This window comes from Ammospiza nelsoni, chromosome 6 (genome assembly GCF_027579445.1).
Source record: "Ammospiza nelsoni isolate bAmmNel1 chromosome 6, bAmmNel1.pri, whole genome shotgun sequence".
NCBI lineage: Eukaryota > Metazoa > Chordata > Aves > Passeriformes > Passerellidae > Ammospiza > Ammospiza nelsoni.
This window is the reverse complement of record NC_080638.1, coordinates 49,524,863-49,545,281: the sequence shown is the minus strand read 5'-3', so window position 1 is coordinate 49,545,281 and position 20,419 is coordinate 49,524,863. Positions and strand designations below refer to the sequence as shown.

General features: G+C 39.4%; 1 protein-coding gene across 2 annotated transcripts in view; it reads right to left on the bottom strand.

The window, feature by feature from the left end:
* Positions 1 to 19,123, bottom strand: part of PPP4R4 (protein phosphatase 4 regulatory subunit 4) — a 57,720-nt gene extending 38,597 nt beyond the window's left edge. For both annotated transcript variants that reach the window (XM_059474788.1, XM_059474789.1), the window contains exons 1-2: positions 18,913 to 19,123; positions 18,334 to 18,407 (exon numbers count right to left, since the gene is read on the bottom strand). In XM_059474788.1, the coding sequence (XP_059330771.1) occupies positions 18,334 to 18,407; positions 18,913 to 19,026 (188 nt within the window). In that variant the 5' untranslated portion in view covers positions 19,027 to 19,123. The remainder of the gene's footprint in view (positions 1 to 18,333; positions 18,408 to 18,912) is intronic.
* Positions 19,124 to 20,419: the final 1,296 nt, after the last annotated feature.

The window sequence follows — 20,419 nt, the reverse complement described above, 5'->3', positions numbered from 1 at the left end:
ACACTAGCCACAAAACACAATGGCAGGAACAGAATACAGTTCTGTTAAGAAGACTGAGGCACCATGTTTACCCAAGCTCTAACTGAAGCTCTGTTTGTGTAGAGGCTTTTCTTTCACACTGTGACTAACTGCAGCAGTTTGGCAAAAAAGATTTGTTAAATAGCCATTGTTGAATCAACCACTCAAGTCTGTGCTCTGTGTAAACAGAAGTTCTGATGAGTGGCTGCAGGGAATTACAGGGTTACCTCAACATCCCTTAAGTGACATTATTTTCAGTGCAAGATTCTATAACATTCTATGTTGGTCCAAATCTGAATTTGTTGAAGACAGAAGTAAAAATTTAGCAACTTCAATGAGTGAGGGACTAGAACACCACAATTAAAAAAAAAAATTAAAGTATTCAGTAACTAACTGAGTATTAGGAAAATGAAATTCACAAACACTCAAACTTGAAAAAGGGTGTCCACAGTTGTGGAAATCTTTGGACACATTCATAACTCATCTGGACAAAGTCTTGAGCAATGTGAGCTAACATCAAATGGCATCAGACTTGGAAGCTGGCTCTGCTTTAACCAGGGCATTGGACCAAATGACTTCCAGGAGTCCCCAACCACCTAAACTATTCTGTGACTGGGATTCATAAATCCTAAACTTAATTTCCTATTTGTATAAAAGCTCAGTATCTGACAGGATTTAGCCTTTTCAGAATTATTCCATTTCAATTCTCCCCACAGTATTTCTGTTTTCCTATGCAATCTACAGTTGCCAAGGCAAACTAGAAATCCAGATAAATATTTCTGTTAATAACATAAAAGTGTGTGGTTCATAAGACCTCCTTTGAGAATCATCTTTAGTTTATTGTGAAAAATCTACATGGTCTATATATTAAATAAGAAGAAACTAATAGTATTTTAGTACATATCTGAACTTACATCACTACATGTGAAACTTGTGCTGTAATTAAAGTAAGAACTGAAACCCAAGATTTAGCTGCACAGTAGTTCTGTATTCATAGCAACCTTGTTTACCAGGATAGGTTGGGTCAACTGAAGTCTCTTATTTTTGTTTCCTTGCTGAATATCTGTCAAAGAGAGAAATGAGAATTTCTAACTCATACAGATACCCTTTTCTGTTTCTGAACCAAACCAAATACATTCTAATGACACAATAATTTCTTTGTTCCTAATATAATCAGATCCATGAGTTTATACATTAATTATTATGAGTAAACATTGAGCTTTTCTTCCTTCAATTTTAAGAAAAGTTTCAAGGATATAAGTGCCTCAAAGGAACACATTTTTCCTCTCAAATATTACCTCAATATTAACATTACAATCTCCTAGAAGATAAATGTTTCTTCTTTCTTAGAGGACTTATAATACATATTGCATTTTGTATGGTTTCTAGGTAGAATTCGTTTTGGCATTTTTTATTTTGAGTCTGAATGTAAAAAGTAAAGCCAGTCTTTTTACTTCAAGATCAAGGTAATGCCATTTGCCATTCCTAGGTGATATAGCAAAAATGAGCTATGAGCTGGTATTATCTTTCATTCTGCCAGTCTTCATTCACTGACCCAAAACTTATAATTTTCACATTCAACCAGATTTGTCATGTTCACGGCATGCATTATGTGCTATAAGAAGTCTTCTGAAAAAATACAAGGCCTGTAATTTTTCTAAACTGAAAGTGAAAAAAAAATCACAGATGCTAACAGAATTCTAGAAGGGTAAATTACTTCTGTTGACCTAAATTTGTCTTATAGTCTAATTTAGACACAGGATATCTTTTCATTCTCCAGTCTTATTTTTTCTGTCAGTATACTTCATTCACACAGAAAGGAAAACTTTAAATTATCTAGTAGGTACTAAAATCTACTTAGAGTCTTCTTCAGTTTGTGGGTCTTACCTGTGTGGAGCATTATAAATACCAGATCTCAAAGCTTGCACTTTATTACTGTGTGTATTTCTATCATGCCCTCTCAGCCTTTCTGACTATAGCGTATTCCATCTTGAATCAATTCCATACTTCTTTTTCATAGCAACTCTAATCTAACAGTCCTAGAAGATGATGAGAATTTAAAAAAAAAAAAAAAAAAAGCCGTAGCTGTACATTGCAACCTCTCCTTTCTAAACTGACTCACAGGTCTAAAAAAATTGTTTATTTCTACAGGATTTATTGACAGCTCTAACAGAAGCTGCCACTTCACCTCAACCCTTGCTGAGTCTCTTCAATCATTTAAAAACAAATTATGCTATGCTAAATCCACTTGCAATTCCTCTGCATGCTATTAAGAAAAGCACATTAAAGGTTAGGAAAGCAACTGTTAACTGGTTTCTGCCTATAGCTGCTTGGCTTCATAAAAAAGTGCTTTCTGTATTTACAAGAGTCGAAGACAATGGTAAAAGCCTGAATAAGCCTAGCCTTTTAGAATCAAAGCACAAGTAAAACTTCCTACTAATCTTTCAAAAAATTCAAACATTTTAGAATAGGCTTATAATTCCCATAACAAAAACCTACTAACAGTAGAACACAGACAAATGGTAAACAAAACATACTTTGTACATGAGTTGATCAGTCTTTTTCAAAAGCACAGGGACTGGATCAAAAGAAAATGCAAATAAAAAAGAATCATAAAGATACTAAAAAAACCTGAGTACAGAATGAAAGCACAGCGTATTAGTACAGTGACTGAATGAAAAGCCACAAGAAAATGCAAATAAAAAAGGATAAAGAGAGTGTTTGAAGCTTTTGATCACAGCATTTTCTCATATACAAGAAAATCATAACTAGATATCTTATAAAAGTATATAGAGTATAGAGTATATAAAGTATATCTTATATAAAGTATATAGATATCTATATATTGTAAGTAGATAGGCATTATATCTAATAATACAAACTAAGCTTATGTTCTAAATTGATAAATATAGGAGTCAAAATGTGAGCACTGAAGAATATACCTAAAATTTTAGAAACAATTTTGAAGTTTTAGCTGTAGAAGCAGCTTTATTCCCGGCCAAGGAAATCTAACTGTGACCTCAGAATGACTTTCAACAGTTCATATTAAATTTCTATCAAATTACTGCTCTAAGGACCTGATGACTCAAAAGCAAAAAATAATTAGGAAATGAAGATGAGCAGTGAACTTACTCCATATAAGAGCTAGATTTTCGACAAGTTAGAAGTGGAAAGCTTTGCTGTTTCACATTCCATTCATTATTCAAGGAGTATACATAGTTTCAATCCTCATACTTTTAAGTAATTTGGACTCCTATTTTCAAGTTTACTCATATTTTCAAGTATATCGGACAGCTCCTTCAGACTGATGCAGTTCCATGCATCAGCAATACAGCCTCAAACAGCTGAATCTAGTGCTGCTTTCTCATGTATCAAAAGCAACCATAGATCGAAGGCAGCTTTCTGAGGCAAATACACAAATAACTAAAAACTGCTTCAATTTCAAGCTGTTCCTGATTCATATTCTGTCAAAAAGAAAAAGTATTTTACTTGCTTTATGTTCACTTTGGAAAATAGGATAAAATTCAGCTACTTAATTAAATAAAAGAGTTAGAGTCATGTCTCTCAAACAAACATAACATTTGTTCCATGTTGGAGTGGACAATCAAACCAGGTAATACATTTAACATAATAAATTGAAGTAGTGACACAAATCTTTCAAATTTCCAGCTCTCTGACAGAATAATTTCACTCAGTAGATAAAAACAAGCATTGCATATACAGATAATTAATCCATATCTGCATTCTTTATAAAACCATTATCAGAACACCATCAGAATCCTGCTGCCTACTGGTGCTCGTTTGGCCTGGGGTACAGTTAATTTTCTCTCCAGTGGCTGGTGCAGGGCTGTGGTTTGGACTTGTGCTGAAGACAGGGTAGATTATAAAGAGATGTTTTTGTTATTGTTGAGCAGGGCTTATGCAGAGCCAAGGCCTTTTCTGCTCCATGTTAGGGAGGAGACTGGGGGTGCATGGGAGACTGGGGGGAGACACAGCCAGAACAGATGATCCAAACTGACCAAAGGGATATTCCAGACCATATGGCATCATGCTCAGTATATAAAGTGGGGGGGGAAAGGAGGAAGGAGGGGGTATTTAGCATGATGGTGTTTCACTTTCCAAGTCACCATTACACACAACAGGGCCATGCTCTCCTGGAGCTGGCTGAACACCTGCCTGCCTGTGGGAAGCAGTGAATTTGCTTTGCTTTGCTTGTGTGCATGGCTTTTGCTTTCCCTAATAAATTGTTTTTAATCTCAGCCCACAAGCTTTCCAGCTTTTACCCTTCTGATTCTCCCCTAGTGAGTGAGTGGCTGCGTGGGGCTTGGCAGATGTCTGGGATTAATCCAAGACACTACTCAATTATGTTTAGGTAACAGTAGTAGTCCTAGTAACATTCCCTATCTTCAAAATCACTAAAATAATCTTAAATAGCCTTTTGCTACACTATTTTTTCCTCACATAGTCATATTACCTTATTTCTAGTCATACAGTTATCCCAAAAAGAGTTTGACGTTCTGCAATGGAAAGAATAAACAAAAACATTTACCAGTAATTCCACCCACATTTACTAAAATTAGTCCAGAACCATCTTTGAAGAAAAGAATATCTCTTTCCTTTGAATGCATATCAAATATGCTCAGCTGCACAGATCTTTCACAGCATATATTCAGTGTTAAGCACCAGAATTTCTGGCTTGTGTATTTACTATGTTGATATCAATATCATTCTATGGAAGAAAAAGTAACACAGAAGAAGAAAAATGTTTAAAAGTATTGATACAATACTATTTGCATGCCATTCCCCTGCCCTTCTCCCTATGGTTTGTTTGTTACTGAAAAAGAACTTTAACTGATCACTGAAAGGTTTAGAACAATACATTTTTAGGCTAAGTGTAGTATTAACACAATATATAATTTTCATGAACAATACTTTTGTTAGCTGTGTGAAGAGGTATCCATGCAAATGGATATTGACTGGCAGAATTTGCCATACACACAGCCCACAGTGCTGAAGCTATCAATGTTATTCTAGCGCATAAAGAACTCCAAAGTTCTACACAACTTCCATTGGGCCAACATCATCTTTACAGATGTCACAGAAACCATCTCAGTGGGCATTCACTGCGCAGTCCTCTGAAAATAATGAGCTTAAGGCAAACTCTCAGTCACAGAAGGCAAAGAAAATGAAAGTGAGAAAGGGGAAGGAATAACATTTGGGGGAAAATACTCCCAACATCCTTTACCAAAAAGCAGGTACAGTGAGTCATGAACATCTCAAATAACCCATCAAATACTAAACTCTAGTTAGAATCTTTTTCAGCTTATGGGTTTTACGGGTGTGGGACATTATACCCAACAGATCAAAAAGCTGCCACATTCCAACTGTTCATTTAAAAAGACCAAAACCACCTCCTTCATTTAATAAGGAAGATGAGACACTGTAGAAATTTTTACTTGATGCCCTCAGAATTTGCAATAAATAGGTAAGATACAAAGATCTGTATATCAACTTTATTGATCTATCTACTCTCTAACACATCATTCTCAAATAGATGGGAAAGTTTAAGTGATCAAAGCACAAGTGTATTTATCCACAATAAGAGTTGATTTTTACATACAAGTATGCATCTAATGATTTATTACAAACTTAAGGTGCAAGTATTTTCTTGCAATACAACAAGCATGCACGGTTCAAAAGAATTAACAAGTAACACTTAAAATACACCTAAGTTTGCTTTACATGATGATAAAAACAAGAAGAAATAGACATACTCTTGGGTTAAAACCTGTAGTAAATAAGCAGGTTAATTTTAAGTATCATTCTTTTCTCCATTGATTTAGTGTCTATCAATTGCTGCAGTTGGAAAAAAACAAAAATAAAATTGAATCTTGTTCTGAATCTAACTATAGCCTAACTAACTTCTAGTTTCCCAAAATGGCAGAGATAATAGGTGTTTTAGTCCTGAGCTTTGAAATGAAAGTACATAAAAGAGATTAACTGTTTATAACAGAAAAATTTTGGTGCGAACAGCAATCAGGCAATGACTGATGTTTTGCTATTTAATATGGACATAAATCCTCCCCCTCAAAAAGCTCAGTTACAATTTCAGCAGTGAAAATGGGATCTTTTCTGTTTCTCCATTTAAAGATAGGATTTTTATCTCCAAGCCTGCCCAACAATGTAAGCAATAATATCATACAAAAAAGTGTCTTAAAGCAGACACCTTTCACATTTCTCTTTTACATATGTTTATTCTGCTAGAAACAATACAATCAACCCCTATTTACAACAAAAATACAATTAGCATATTTAAAGCATTTTATTTCTGTCCCTAGTTGAGCCTTCTCAATATATGCTTGGTAACAGAAGTTACCAAGCAATTTCACTAAGGAGGAGGAAAAAAAAAGCCAGTATATATATACACTTTAGAAAATCTGATTACAAGCTGGTCAGCTGCACTTCTCATGCAGCACAGACAAACAGTAAATCATCCCATTTTGTAGGCATTAACTACTGCAAGGAAAATGCAATGGTTTTATTGAGTGCAACGCCACTTCTGCTGCACAGCTCTGTAATGTCAATTGTGTTACCAAACGCTTTTATCCACCTGGAATCCAACTTTTCTGGTCTACTCCAACTGGTAGAGAAATGCTTTGGAATTAAACAAGCAGCTTTGAACAGGCTTTCTTTAATTGTAGCATAAACTGGCGGCTGCAGTGCTTAATGTTGTTCTTTGTTGTTCAACAATAGCCATGGGAAGCAGCAGAGGTGGGGAGACAGAGAAGCAAATTGATACCTACCCAAATTAATTTACTGGTTTTACTTCAAAAAATGTTGAATTTTTACTAGAGGCATAATTGACAATTTGAACACAAAGCTACTTGGATAAACAAAAGTCCTCCAAGACTTTCTGTTTATACCTTTTCTCTCGGACAATCACATAAAACCTGGTGGAAGCTTATGCAATTTTATTTAAAGTTGCATTGCTTTGCCATTTAAAAAACAAAAAACAAATTATAACATTCTGATTTAAGATAGAATTGGGAAAGAAAAAAAATATTTTTCCCCTAACAATCAAATAGGAGATTTAACTTTAAAAACTTATGAGAAAAATGCCTTAGGAAAAAATCTCATACTGATCCATTTCCAAAGTTAGAAATATTCTCTTAAACCGAATGATTCTTGAAAAATGGATAAGGACAAGAAGAATGCATAAATTGCTTTTTCTTCCTATTAGAAAGAATGTAGGACTATGCTCTTTGAGACTGCAGCCTTTCTTCCCCACTACACATCATATTGACTTAGCAATGTGGGTCACCTTCATTTATAGAATCTTACAAACATTGTCAGTTTAAAAAAATTATCTGAAGTCTTACAACAAACCTCTGCTACTATACTCAGCTTGGACTCACACACACTTAAAATGACGCAATTCCATTCATGCCAGTTCATCTATCCCTGCTTGCACACTGCCTACACCTGACTTTCTTATGGTAAATTCAAGAACAAGTAGAAGAATGTGAAAGTAGGAATTATATAGAAACACTGAGGCTAAATTTACACTGTAGCATGTTTCTGTAAACAAAGCAGCTGCAATTTTGGAATTATGCAATGACTAAGAATGACTGTCTACATGTAGCCTGTTAGGAAAGGTAACATATAAGGGATAGATGGGCAAGACGTTTCCAACAACAGTGAATGAGTTCAGCAAAGCAGAGCAATTACCTTGGTCCTGCTCTGAATTGATATGACTGACAAGGAATGACTCAGCTACACTGTGCATGAGAGTTGTACACATTCTCACAGCCCACAGTCACGTAACATGGAATAAACAAAACTGCTGCTAGAACAACTGCTACCAAGATACAGGGACATATCCCAGGCCTGGTATTTTTATTTCTTAACATTAACCTCTCACAGGGTAATGTTTTGCAAAGAGAAACATGCAGAAACAATTACCTGAATGTAAAAGAAGCTAAATAGAATAATTTAAATAAGAATACCTGCATCATCAAGAGTCTGTTCAAATAATAACACTGATGTGAAACATCTAGTACCTTCTGCTTGTGTAAAAGTACCAGGCAGCAGCAAAAAAGCCTCAGACAGATGTATCCAGGAGATCTAGCAAAAGTTTTCAAGTGGTTCTTTGTCCCTTTCCTCATTCTGTTTAATTATCACTCTTACACTAGAAAGACATTTTTCTTCCACATACAAGGGTGGATTGGCCATAGGGAATTAGCATTCAAGGCAAAGATTCCATCCTGTCAAAGTTTGGTTTTCCAAGCCTGCAAAGGATACTGTTACTGTTCAGACTGTAAAGACACATCCACAACCTGATCTAGGAAGGTAAAGATTCACTGGGGAGAAAGAGAGGAGAATCAAGATGTAAGAATGCCAGAGACACATCAATTCTCAAAGGGTAAATTTCAAGAAAAATTCAGTTATGAAAAATTTCCATCAATGTGCTTTTGTATTACTGGTGTTTTTTAAAAAAACCTTGCCTGAGGACATAACTGTCTTTGGCTAGAGATGCCAGTTTTGGCCTCAGTTTTTGAATCTGAATTGACCTTCTTATTCAGGCACAGAGTCCTATCATTGTGTATAATGAAAACAGTTGGTTCTTTAGCTGTAATATGAGTTTTACCAGACTATGTCAATAGAAGCCCTTGCTATAGAAATCACTTCAATTTCCTGTTCTGTTTGTCCTCAAGAACTAAAGAAAACTTCTGTTATACAAAAAATTGCCCCTAAAAGATTGAATAAGATGTTCCTACCAATGTTGGAGAACTTCTCAATGAATAATATAGACCTCTTTGAGTTGCTTAGTCTCAAGGACTGTCTACATTCCCATTCTGTTTCCACTGTGAAAAAACTTCTCTCTTAAGTGATTAAATTATCCTGGTTTTGTTTCCTGTGACATAAAGCTTTGGGCTCCAAGGCTTGACAGAATCCAGGGTAACTCAGTGTTGGCTTTTAGAGTACCAGCTGGTGGAACAAGGAAAAAAACATTAATATTACTAAAGTTAACTCTAAAAATAGCTAAATGAACTATTACACAAGTTTACCCCAGAGAGCAGGATTAATTTGAAATCCCAACAAAGCTATTTCTTGTCTTGTTCCAAATTCTTGTGTCACAGCATATCTGCAAAGGCACAGATACAGGCCCAAGACTGCAGTCCTAGTTCCTGAAGTCCTAAAATTATAATCAGAATTTCACCTCAGTAAAACAACTTCACATAAAGTGTACAGTGTAGCAGTATGAACCAATGTATAGTTCTATCCATCTTGTTTTGCAGAGATTCAGAAAAGCTTTTAAAAAGCCCTGAATGCAAAAATATAGGGTGTATCAGCACTAAGAGCCACTCTCTGAAGAGCCTCAAGAGCACTCAGATTTTTTGGGACAGGTAGTGATGCATGCTACTAACCTGCTTTTAGGGAAAGAGCAGCTGAATCAGTACTAACTCCTGTCTCTTTGTGCTAGCAACATACGGAGTCAGAGTGCAGGGCCACAGAAGCATGCCTACAATAAAGCAGTCCTCAAAACACTAGAAGGAATTTGCAAGAATGACATGTTCAGTAAATAAGCTATCAGTGGGATGTTCACATTTAGAGGATAGTAGTCACCGTCTCAATGAACATCAATGATGAGTGGTGTCCCTGAGAGGTCCATACTGGGACCAGTGTCATTCAATATCTTCATTAATGGTACAGACAAAAGGACTGAGTGCTGCCTCAGTAAATCTGCCACCAAGACCAAGCTGAGCTTTGCTACAACATCATGAAGTTTAACAAAACCAAGTGTAAGGTGCTACACTTGGGTCAGGGCAAACCCTGGTATCAACACAGGCCAGGGGATGAACAGATCAGAGCAGCCCTGCTGGGAAAGATTTGGGGGTGTTTGTGGGAGAGAGGCTGGATATGAGCTGACAACATGCACTATGCAGCAGCCCAGAAAGCCAACTGTCTCCTGGGCTGCATCCAAAGCAATGTGACCAGCAAGGCAACGTGACTCTGTACCCTGCTCAGATGAGACCCAACCTGGAGTGATGGGTCAGATTTCCTCAGCACAGAAAGGACATCAACATTTTTGAGGAAGAAGGGTAACAAAGACCTTGTCCAGAGGAGGGTCACAACGACAACTAAAGGGATGGAGCACCTCTCCTGTGAGGAAAGGCTTAGAGAATTGGGGTTGTTCAGCCTGGAGAAGAGAGCAGCCTCTTAGAGAAGCCTTACAGTGCCTAAAGGTATCCTACAGAAAAGCTGAAAAAAGACTTCTTACAAGGACATGTAGCAACAGGACAAACAGAGATAGCTTCAAACTGAGAGTAGGTTTAAATTGAGTATTAGGAAGAATTTTTTTACTGTGAGGGTGGAGAGGCACTGGAAGAGATTGCCCAGAGTTCTCAACTCTGGAAGCACCTACAGCCATGTTGGATGGGGCCTGGAGCAAAGTGGCCTAGCTGAAGCTGTCTCTGCCCATGGCAGGGGGAAGGAATTAAACGACCTTTGATCCCTTCGGACCCCAGCCATTCTGTATAAATTGACTAGAGATTTGTGTTTTGGTCACTAGCATACAACAGTGACCAAATTATTTTACAGGGTGACAACAATTATTTTACAGGGTACTATCATGTGAAAGCATATTCAGACTGGCCAAAAATGAACAGCTTGATCTACTCTTTGAAGATTCTGTACCTTTGATGTATTCTAACACAAAATATTATACTTTCCCATCTACATCTTCATTTCCAGAACCTGTCAAAAACTAGTCCAATATTATTATCTCTTGCCAAGGCAGGCAAATGATAAAATTTAAATTAGTATTATTGAGCAAGCATGAGGATAAAAGCTCCTTATGCACACAAAATGTTTTTTTGTAAACACTTGGCAATTTCTAAGGAAGGTGATATAAAGAAGAATTATAATATTTATACATTAATTATGTGACATCAAAAATGAACTGTGCAACTGTTAAACCTATTTATTAAATGCCAGTGCTCATCCAAACAAAAAGAAAAGAAACTCACTCTCCTGCTGGGCAACAGGCTATTTATGTATGGGATCCATCATTGTAGAAATAAAGAAATATGGGAAATATTTTCCTGGATATTCCTATGTCAAACATTTCTAGGAGAGGATGATAAGGTTTTCCTAGGACAACAGAACAATTTTTAGAAGTTAAAAAAACCCACATATTTTTCAACTGTGTTTGATATTCAAAAATATATCTAGTTTCTCCTTATGTCATGAGCAAAGATGCTCTGAAACACAAATATAATTGACATCTCCAGAGAAGAATTTGACAACACATAAGGAAGAGCTACCTGGTCTCACACATGACAGCTCAGGCAGACTTCCAAATCTCATGCAGAGCTGATCTCCCTTTCATGACCTGGTGAACCATGCAGGGGTGGTGTAGGGTGTGGGCCTTTGACACTGTTTCCCCCATCTTTCTCCTGGAGAAGCTGACAGCTACCACTCGGATGGGAGTGCTGTTGGCTGGGTTAAAAAGCGCTTGGAAGGCTGGATACAGAGAGGGGTGGTGAATGGTGCTGCACTCCGTTGACAGATGGTCACTAGTGGTGCTCCCCAAGGCTCAGTGTTGGTGACAGCCCTGTTTGACAACTTCATCAATGGTCTGGACAAGGCGATCAAGGGCACCCTCGGTCAGTTTGCAGATGACACCAAGTTTGGTGGGAATGTCACTATGCTGGAGGGTAGGAAGGTTCTGCAGGGAGATCTGGACAAGCTGGATCCATGGGCTGAGGCCAGTAGTATGGGGTTCAACAAGTCCAAGGGTCAGGTTCTGCACTGGGCTCACAGCAACCCCACACAGCACTACAGGCTGGGGCAGAGTGGCTGCAAAGCTGCCAGGTGGAAAAGGACCTGGGACTGCAGGTTGACAGCAGCTGAACATGAGCCAGCTGTGCCCAGGGGGCCAAGAAGGCCAATGGCATCCTGGCCTGTGCCAGCAATGGTGTGGCCAGCAGGACCAGGGCAGGGATTGTCCCCATGATTGTCAGCACTGGTGCGGCCACACCTCGAATGCTGTGCTCAGTTCTGGGCCCCTCATGACAAGAAAGACATTGAGGGGCTGGAGCATTGAGGGCAACAGAGCTGGGGAAGGGTCCAGAACACAAGACTTGTGAGGAGCAGCTGAGGGAGCTGGGGGTGTTTAGCCAGGAGAAGAGGATTACTCTTTTGTATTATTCTCCACACCCACCTGAAAGGGGTTTGGAGCCAGGTGGGGATCAGACTCTTCTCTCAGGCAACAAGTGGCAGGATGAAAGGAAATGGCCTCAAGCTGTGTCAGGGGATGTTCAAGTTGAAGATCAAGAAGAATTTTCCTTAGTTAAGGCTGCTCAGAGCAGCAGTGGATTCCCCATCTCTGGAAGTGTTCAAAAATTACTGGGTATTGCATTACTGCTATAGTTTATTTGACATGGTGGTGTTTAGTCAAAGGTTGGACCCAATGACCTCAGAGGTCTTTTACAACTTTCATGATTCTTTAAGTCCATTTTATGTCAAAGGCCTTGTTATACAAACAACAGCTGATACTTTCTATCCTCTGCTCATTTCAACCAGTAGTTCACAGATCCAAAGTATACATTCAAAATTAGAGTAACAAGTACCAAATCTGGTTCACTATTGGCAGCAGAGCCTTGTATCAGCTGTGACTTCTTGTTTACACTCCCATTTATAGCAGCAAGAGCAGTTGCATTTTGTTTCACACTTTGCTGGAACAAAGTATCTGAATATTTTGTTAGAATTAGAATGTATTCCCTAATCTGACTGAGATTGCAGGGCTACAATAGCATCAGTGCTGGAACACAAAAGCTATCAGTACCATGCAGTCACAGAATGAAAGGAGAGGTGAGCTTCTCTCTGATATCAGGAAAGCTTCTTCCAGCTTAGCTTGACTGTGAAACCAGACACCAGGAAACCCTAACTTCATAAATACCATAAGCCAGTCAAAGTTTCAGGCATTTCACCCCCTCGCAAGCATTGTTCCCATGCTGCTATTCAATTCCTTTGTGCTGGCACAGGTCTTCTTTAAAGTATACAAAGTCCTGGACCATACAGTTGATCAGTTTTAAAACTAACCATCATTTCCAGGATTTGCCTCAGGTCAAGTCCCCAGCGTGCTGTGCAGACAAAAGGGCAAACATAGTTCAAACACTAGAACAGGGAGAGGACTGGCATTGCCATCTTCCTGCACTGTAGCCTGAGAAAGAAACCTGAAATTTTTCTCTCTCCTTTTTTTTTAATGCTTCTCAATGCACTACAGTAACTCTGCTCTGTAGATTCACAGCTGGCTCCTCAGCTGCAGTTTCAACTCAGCAAATATGATTAACAGAAGTATTTGCACCAAGCTTAATTTAAATAAAGGTATGTGACTTAGCAACACTTTAGGAGTCTACAGGTACACCTTTTACTTTAAGGTGAAAGACTCCATATTATACTCATTAGTTTATTTGCATAACACATTTAAGGTCAAACAAATTGTTCATCTGTCCAACTAAGTGAATCAGAATGGAACTTTTATAAAACTTAAGTTGCAATTTGAAAATTAAAGGATGGGGAAAATGAAAAAATACTTTTGACATTGATATTTAGAGCTTGACAGGGCAGATGGAAGAACTATTTTCCAACATGCTGAGCATTACAGCTGGATCACTTAGCATACCATTAGAACCATAAACTGTATAACTGGAATAGAATAGCCAGTTTTCATGATTATGTAACACACCAAAAAAAGTGATACAATGCAGAAAATAATCTCCTAAAGTTACATGTAAATGAAAGCTTTCATTTAAAATCTAATTATTTTAAAGTGATTTGCCTGAACCTACAGAAAAATTAAATTTTCCAAAATTAACACCATCACTAAAAACCAGACCAAAAAAAATCCACAAGCTTTTAAATAGTAGTGGTTTTGACATTCACAATCAACAACATATAATGCATTAAAAGATGTTTAGAATTTGAGAATGCTCTAGCTAATCAAGGCTAGCTTGTACAATCAAGTACAACTTTTCTTCTTGTTGCTGTGGCCTTTTTAAGTCACCATAACTTCAGAGGCATTGAATTCTTTCCAGTCTAGACAGAGTATTTATTGTGTCTTCAAGAACTGTGTTAAATGTTTTAGAAAGGGATTGTGTGGTTTTCTACACTGATAGATAGGATCTCTCCAAAAACAATGGTTTTGTTCCTAAAAGGGTGAATAATTCAATCTTCCACCTTGATAACTTATTATTACTATGTTATTTTGAGTAAGACACAAATGTCAAGGTCTGGAAGTTTTAACACTAAGCAGGCACAAATGAAAAAAAAAAAAAAGTAGCTGAATACAAAGTCATACAGTACACACAACAATGCAAAAGCCCTAGGGAAATCTATCAGAAAAGTCCTCAGAAAACAAACCACCCTGCAGTGCCTATGCCAGTAAGCATCCAGAACCAGATTCTCATCAGGCAAAGAACACCTGCTTTGGGCTGTATACCATAAAAGAGTGAGCTACAGCAAGACAAATCAATATAAGCAATAACACCAATCAAGAATCAGAAAACATGGAAAAACTAATTACAGGCAAAAATTCACAGCAGGAATGAAAATTATTGTTCCCAAGCTGCTTATTGCCACTGTCCTGGTAGAGGTCACAATGCCCTGAGGTGGAATGCAAACTGTTCAGTTGCTTCAGAGTGTTCCAGCAGCTCCTCTTAATCTGCTGATGGTTTTATGATCAGCCATCAATCTTGACACTGACCCGGGCTGAGACACACAGCTGTTTTGCTGTCTTTGTTCTTCTGTAGGGCCAGCATCATACAAAGTACAGACAGAATACAACTCTTCAGTGATTCTTGTTAGAGGCTCCAGAAACCACCAAACACACAAGCTGAAGCTCTAAAACATAGATCTGAGACACTCAAATGCCTCTCCCTCCCTAAGTCCCTAAACCCATTTGGTTTCAATGAGAAGTTCATAAACATCCCTGACAGTCTGGTCTAAGGAAGCCCAGTTCCTCTACCAGAATCAAGGTTAAATGAGATTACAATAAATTACAGTCCACTTTGTTACCACATTCTTATTAAATTAGAACTTGCTCAGTCTAACTGCAGAATGTTACCTAATTAAAACTGAGTATTCTGGGAATCAGTGGTTTAAAGCAGTAGTTCACTTACGCTCAAGTCATATTAAAGTAACCCTAGCCACCAGGAGAGCTGCTACAGCCTCTCCTTTTGCTTGCAGAACTGTTTCTATATCCACATGATGTAGTAAATCAAAGAGTTGATTTATCTGACAATTAATGCAACCAGAAATTATCAACTTTACCTAGATCTTCTTATCAATCTACCTCATTACAGAGTTATCTGAAAAACAGTACTAGCAGAAAAGGGGAGACTGAAAGCAAAGACATTCACTAGCAATAATAATGAGAGAGAGACTACCTTTTCAGGATTATCAAAATTACAATTATCACTTTAGAATGCGAAACCAAATTATGATAGGCAACAGCAAAAAAACAATTGCAATGAAATCATGTCTATATGGACCTAAAATCTCACATAAGATCAATCTATCAATGTACTCACCACATGTTAAAAACATTTGTAGGTATGTAATTACATTGCACTTAAGAGAACAGAACGAACCAAAATTTACAGAATCTGTGACCATACATCATGGCTAGACACAGACAAGACACCATGGAAATACAAAATAATCATTAGATGGTTACAAATATATACTGGATGAGTAAAGCAATTAACTTTACAATGTCAAGTACAAGTCCACACCAGAAACTGTATGGTACTACTGGCAAATGAGAAGCTAAGAACACAAGAAATGAAAAGAGAAGAATAACTGATGAAACTCTGAAAGTTGGAAAATTAATACCTTCTCATATATGCAGTTAGCAAGAATCAGTCACTGGGGAAAAAAAAGAAAATCTATCCTCTCCAACTTGGATCTCAATGTACCCATTTTCAGACCACTATAGTAAAAGACTTCAGGAGCAGAAATCTTCTAAAAACAAATATCTAACAAACATACAACAACTCTGCATATAAGGAAATTGAAGCTCAAGAGTGGGGAGGAAAAGCTGGAGGCAGGTTTTAAAAGGAAATTATGTGAAAAGAGAAGAAAGTAGCTGAGTTTTTTGTTCAGAATGAAAGCCTTTAAAACACGAAGACTCTTTCTGAACTTTCCCAGAACATCACTAGTAAACATTAGCTGGAATAGAAAATTCCAGCTAATGAAAATCACTAGTAAACATTAGCTTTGCTGTAGCATACAAAGCTTTTACCCATTATTAATCAGCTCCATTGCACTGTACAAGCAACCCTGAAGATACTCACCTCAGTCAATTTAAAATCTTCAACTTGAAGATTAGGGTGCAATAAGTAAATGACAATACAAAAACCATTGTGACAAAAGTAGTACTCTGATGTTACCTGTAGATATTTAAGATGAGAGATCTGCTTTGTATTATTGTTCTTGTATATTTTAATGTATGTGGAGATAACACAATCCTTTCCAAATGGGAAACAACAGAGGTGTCCTTAACAATTTGTTTCAACCTCAGCAATGCTATTTCTATAGACAGATTTCAGAAAAGGCAGTGGCTTTTTTGGATAAGATCAAGGTTAGTCCTACATAAGGAACAACCTACATAAGGACAGTGAATAATGCATTTGTGTGAGAAAATGAGGCACAGAAAGACTGGACTGGCACTACTATCAGACAGCAATAGGCAGGTATATTGTATTAAAACAGATGAAAAATTCCTGACAAGCCAAAAGTACATACTCTTGTACATTATATAAAAGGTACTACTAGGTTACAGGCAGCTTTTCAACTCTGCTTTTACTCCACTCAGTACAAGGACAGCAACATGCTATTCAACAGCAACAGCTTCCACTGGATGACTGTATTAACATACATGCACAGTAAGGCCAGATTACAAGAACCATATCAAGCAGAGTTGAAGGTTCCTTTCAGCAATGAGAACAATGCAGAGGGAAAAATGAACACTTCCTTAAAAGAAAAAGAATGTTATGTCTCAAACAGCTGCTGGAGTAGAGAAAATCAGATAAAGATGTCAGGAAAAGGTCAAGGCCAGGTTGAAAAGCAATTGGTAAGATGAAAGCTATGAATGCCATTTAAAAAGGCAATTATCTAGTTAAGACATATATGCTGGAAACATGGATTTTTAAGTGGAAAAGAAGCAAAGAAATTTGCTACACACTGGAAAAGAAAAAAATCATCTATGCTGGTTGTTGTAAGGTAAAACCCAGAATGGATACATATCCTTTCAGTGATATGTACCACATGCAAACTGTTTCCTCTGAATTTCCCTGCAGTCAACAGACTGCTTTGATTACAGCAACTAAGAGCAAAGCAAGTTTTAAAAGCCTCTATTTAATAAATTTCAGTAGTCAGTATCAAAAGCAGTATCAGCAGTCAAAAATGATTACTTACAAATACTGCCATGCAGCCCAAAAAGAGAAAACTGTATCACCAAAAATATCTACTCTAAATACTGAGCACAGGCTTAGACTAGAAAAGCACTTAAAATAGCAGAATAAGCAAACTGAGAGTGAGCTGCAGCTGGTTCTTCAATTACTAGGTATTGTTTAAAAATGCATATTCAACTCAAAATCCCCCCGAACATTTGTACTCTCAAAGATGACTTACACAGTAGTTGAAAGACCCATACTTTAAACTACCAAATTTAAGTTATTCAAATATCTGCAAATAAATATTTTCAACAAAAAGGATGAGGTAGGATGATGAAAACCAGAACAGAGGGAAGTATTAACACAGTATTTTCTACAGTAATTCCCAAGGACTATAGAACTAATGTATAGACAATTCAAGTTTTCTCTTCTGAAAGTCCAAACACACACAGGATGCTAGAGCAGCTCTGTTACTAGCCTGTGTTAACTGCCCATGAGTGAATATCTGGAGTGAGTATGAACTCCCTGAATTATTGGTATTAATAACATTGGCACTCAGGGAATCTTGCAAAATCAACTACAGGGGGAAAGATGATTAAGTATAACTCTGTGCTGGTGAGGAACATATTAAAAGATCAGAAATTCTTATACATGTACACAGACACCCCTTTATAGGGTGATTTTTTTGTGAATTACAATACCTATTTTCATCTTGCCTATATGCTTAACATAAGTTGAAGGCAAAAGAACTACTAATAGACAGAAAATTAAAGGAGTGAAGAGTAAAACACTAAAAAAGCTGTATGTAAACACAATGGTCAGCAATGTTTCACAGCAACATTTTAGGAAATACCTGAGTAGATAAACAGCCCTTTCAATATCACTGAGTTCTTCATCAACTGTCAATCTTTCTATTTCTTCTGGTGTCTGTCAAGTGTGAAATAGAGATTATGAGTTTACAATGCCTGACTACTTCACTGTTTTAATCTTAAAACAACCTGGTTCTCCCCACATATACAGGGATAGCTTCATGACTAATCTGAATTTATTCATGAAACCTCCAGCCAACATTTCAGATTCAATCACATAAATCTTTCACCAGGAAAAGACGGAACGTCAGAGAAGTACAGTTTCAAGTCAGACACTATCACTATTAAACAAGTTGCATATAATTTAATCTGAAGACCCAAGCTAATCTATTTGTTCCCATCTTAATATTCTTATACTGAAAACATCAAATCCCTGCTATATTCGAGACTGTTTATTATAAAATGCCTGAGAACGTTTCATATCCTGGTGCTGTTCAAACAAACAAACAAACAAACCCAAACAAACGCTAGAAAAACGGTCTATTCACTTATCTGTGCATAATTAAAACAGACCCAATTTAAAATGGATTTTAAATCACCGTTCTTTTTTGAGGTATATATACCTTCAGGCTCCTGCGTACTGGCCTCTCTATAATAGTTAGTTCCTGCAGGTCTTCTATGTATCCAAAAAGACTGCTATGACTAAAATCCATTTTGGAGAAGATTATTGGGCGCATGTAACAACTAAAGCCTTCGGCAGCCGTCGCTGTCCCCGAGCCTCACATCGCAGCGCGGGCGGCAGGAGCGAAGCCCCGGGGCGCTCCGGCGGCCGGCAGCGGCCCCGGCTGGGCGCGCACACTGCGGCAGCGCCGCCGGCCGCCACCCCCGCCCGGCCGCCTGCCGGCAAACTTTCCGCTCCGCCCGGGCGGCCAGGCGGCGGGGCCGGCGCCCGCAGCCCCGAGAGCCCCCGCGGCCGCTGCTGCCTCGGCGGGCGGGAGTTTCGAGCCAAGTTTGCCCTCGTCGCTGGCCACCCCCGTCCGTAGCGAGGGCGCGGGGACCGCGGTGCCCCCGGGCGCCAGAGGGGCCGGGCGGAGCCCTCGGCCGCGGGCTCGCTCCTCAGCGCCTGGGCAGGAGGGCAGGGCAGGGCGAGGAGCGGAGCGGAGCGAAACAGCCCCGCCGCGGTGCCCGGGTGCCGCCTCCCCGCCCGCCCCGGGAGGAGGGACGGTCGCTGTGGTGCAGTGACGCTCCCCGCCCCCGTCCCGCGGCGCAGCCCCTCGCCTCCCTCCCGGGTGAGCGCTACAGCCCCCGGCCGGGGCAGCCCCAGCGCCGCCGAGCCGGTCTCCGGGGCAACGCGGCGCTACCGCGGTCTCCACGGGCAGGGCAGGGCAGCGTCGGGCCCGGCAGCGCCGGAATGCGCGGAGGCGCGGCCCCCTCAGCGCCCGGCCCGGCCGGGCTGCCCGGCCCCCTCAGCGCCCGGCCCGGCGGGGCTGCCCGGCCCCCTCAGCGCCCGGCCCGGCGGGGCTGCCCGGCCCCCTCCGCGCCCGGCCCGGCGGGGCTGCCCGGCAGCGGTGCGGCTCCGGGAGCTTTTCCTCGCACAGCGGCAGCGCCGCGGCCGCTGCTCCTCGACCCCTCCCCTGGGGGGCGCCGCGTTCCCCGCCAGCGGCGCTGGGAACCCCACCAGTGTGGCCCGTCTCGCCGCTGTGTCAAATCAAATTACACCGGGGAAACTGAAAACAAGTGCTGTTTTTAATGAAAAGTCCAAACCAGGTTCCTCCCCCAATGAATTATATTAACGTTAAAAGGAAAAAAAATACTTCTTCGGCAGTAAACTGTGAAACTCTGACGAAGACATGACTTACACTCTCCGTAAATTCTTACTCCTCACCTTTTGCATTCTAGACCCAGGTTATGCACCACTCACACTCACAGCAGCAGCACAGATTCCAACAGGAATAGTTTTCCTGATAAATGCAGTTAGGCCTTGGATGCCTTTACCATTTTGGCTCACAAATGTGGATTGCCTTGGGGGCTAAAGGGAGAGTACTTTTTTCAAGACAAAAGTATGCTAATTACCTCTGATTCATATACAAATAAGTATGGATAATCTTTAAAAACTTAGTAAGAGAGCTT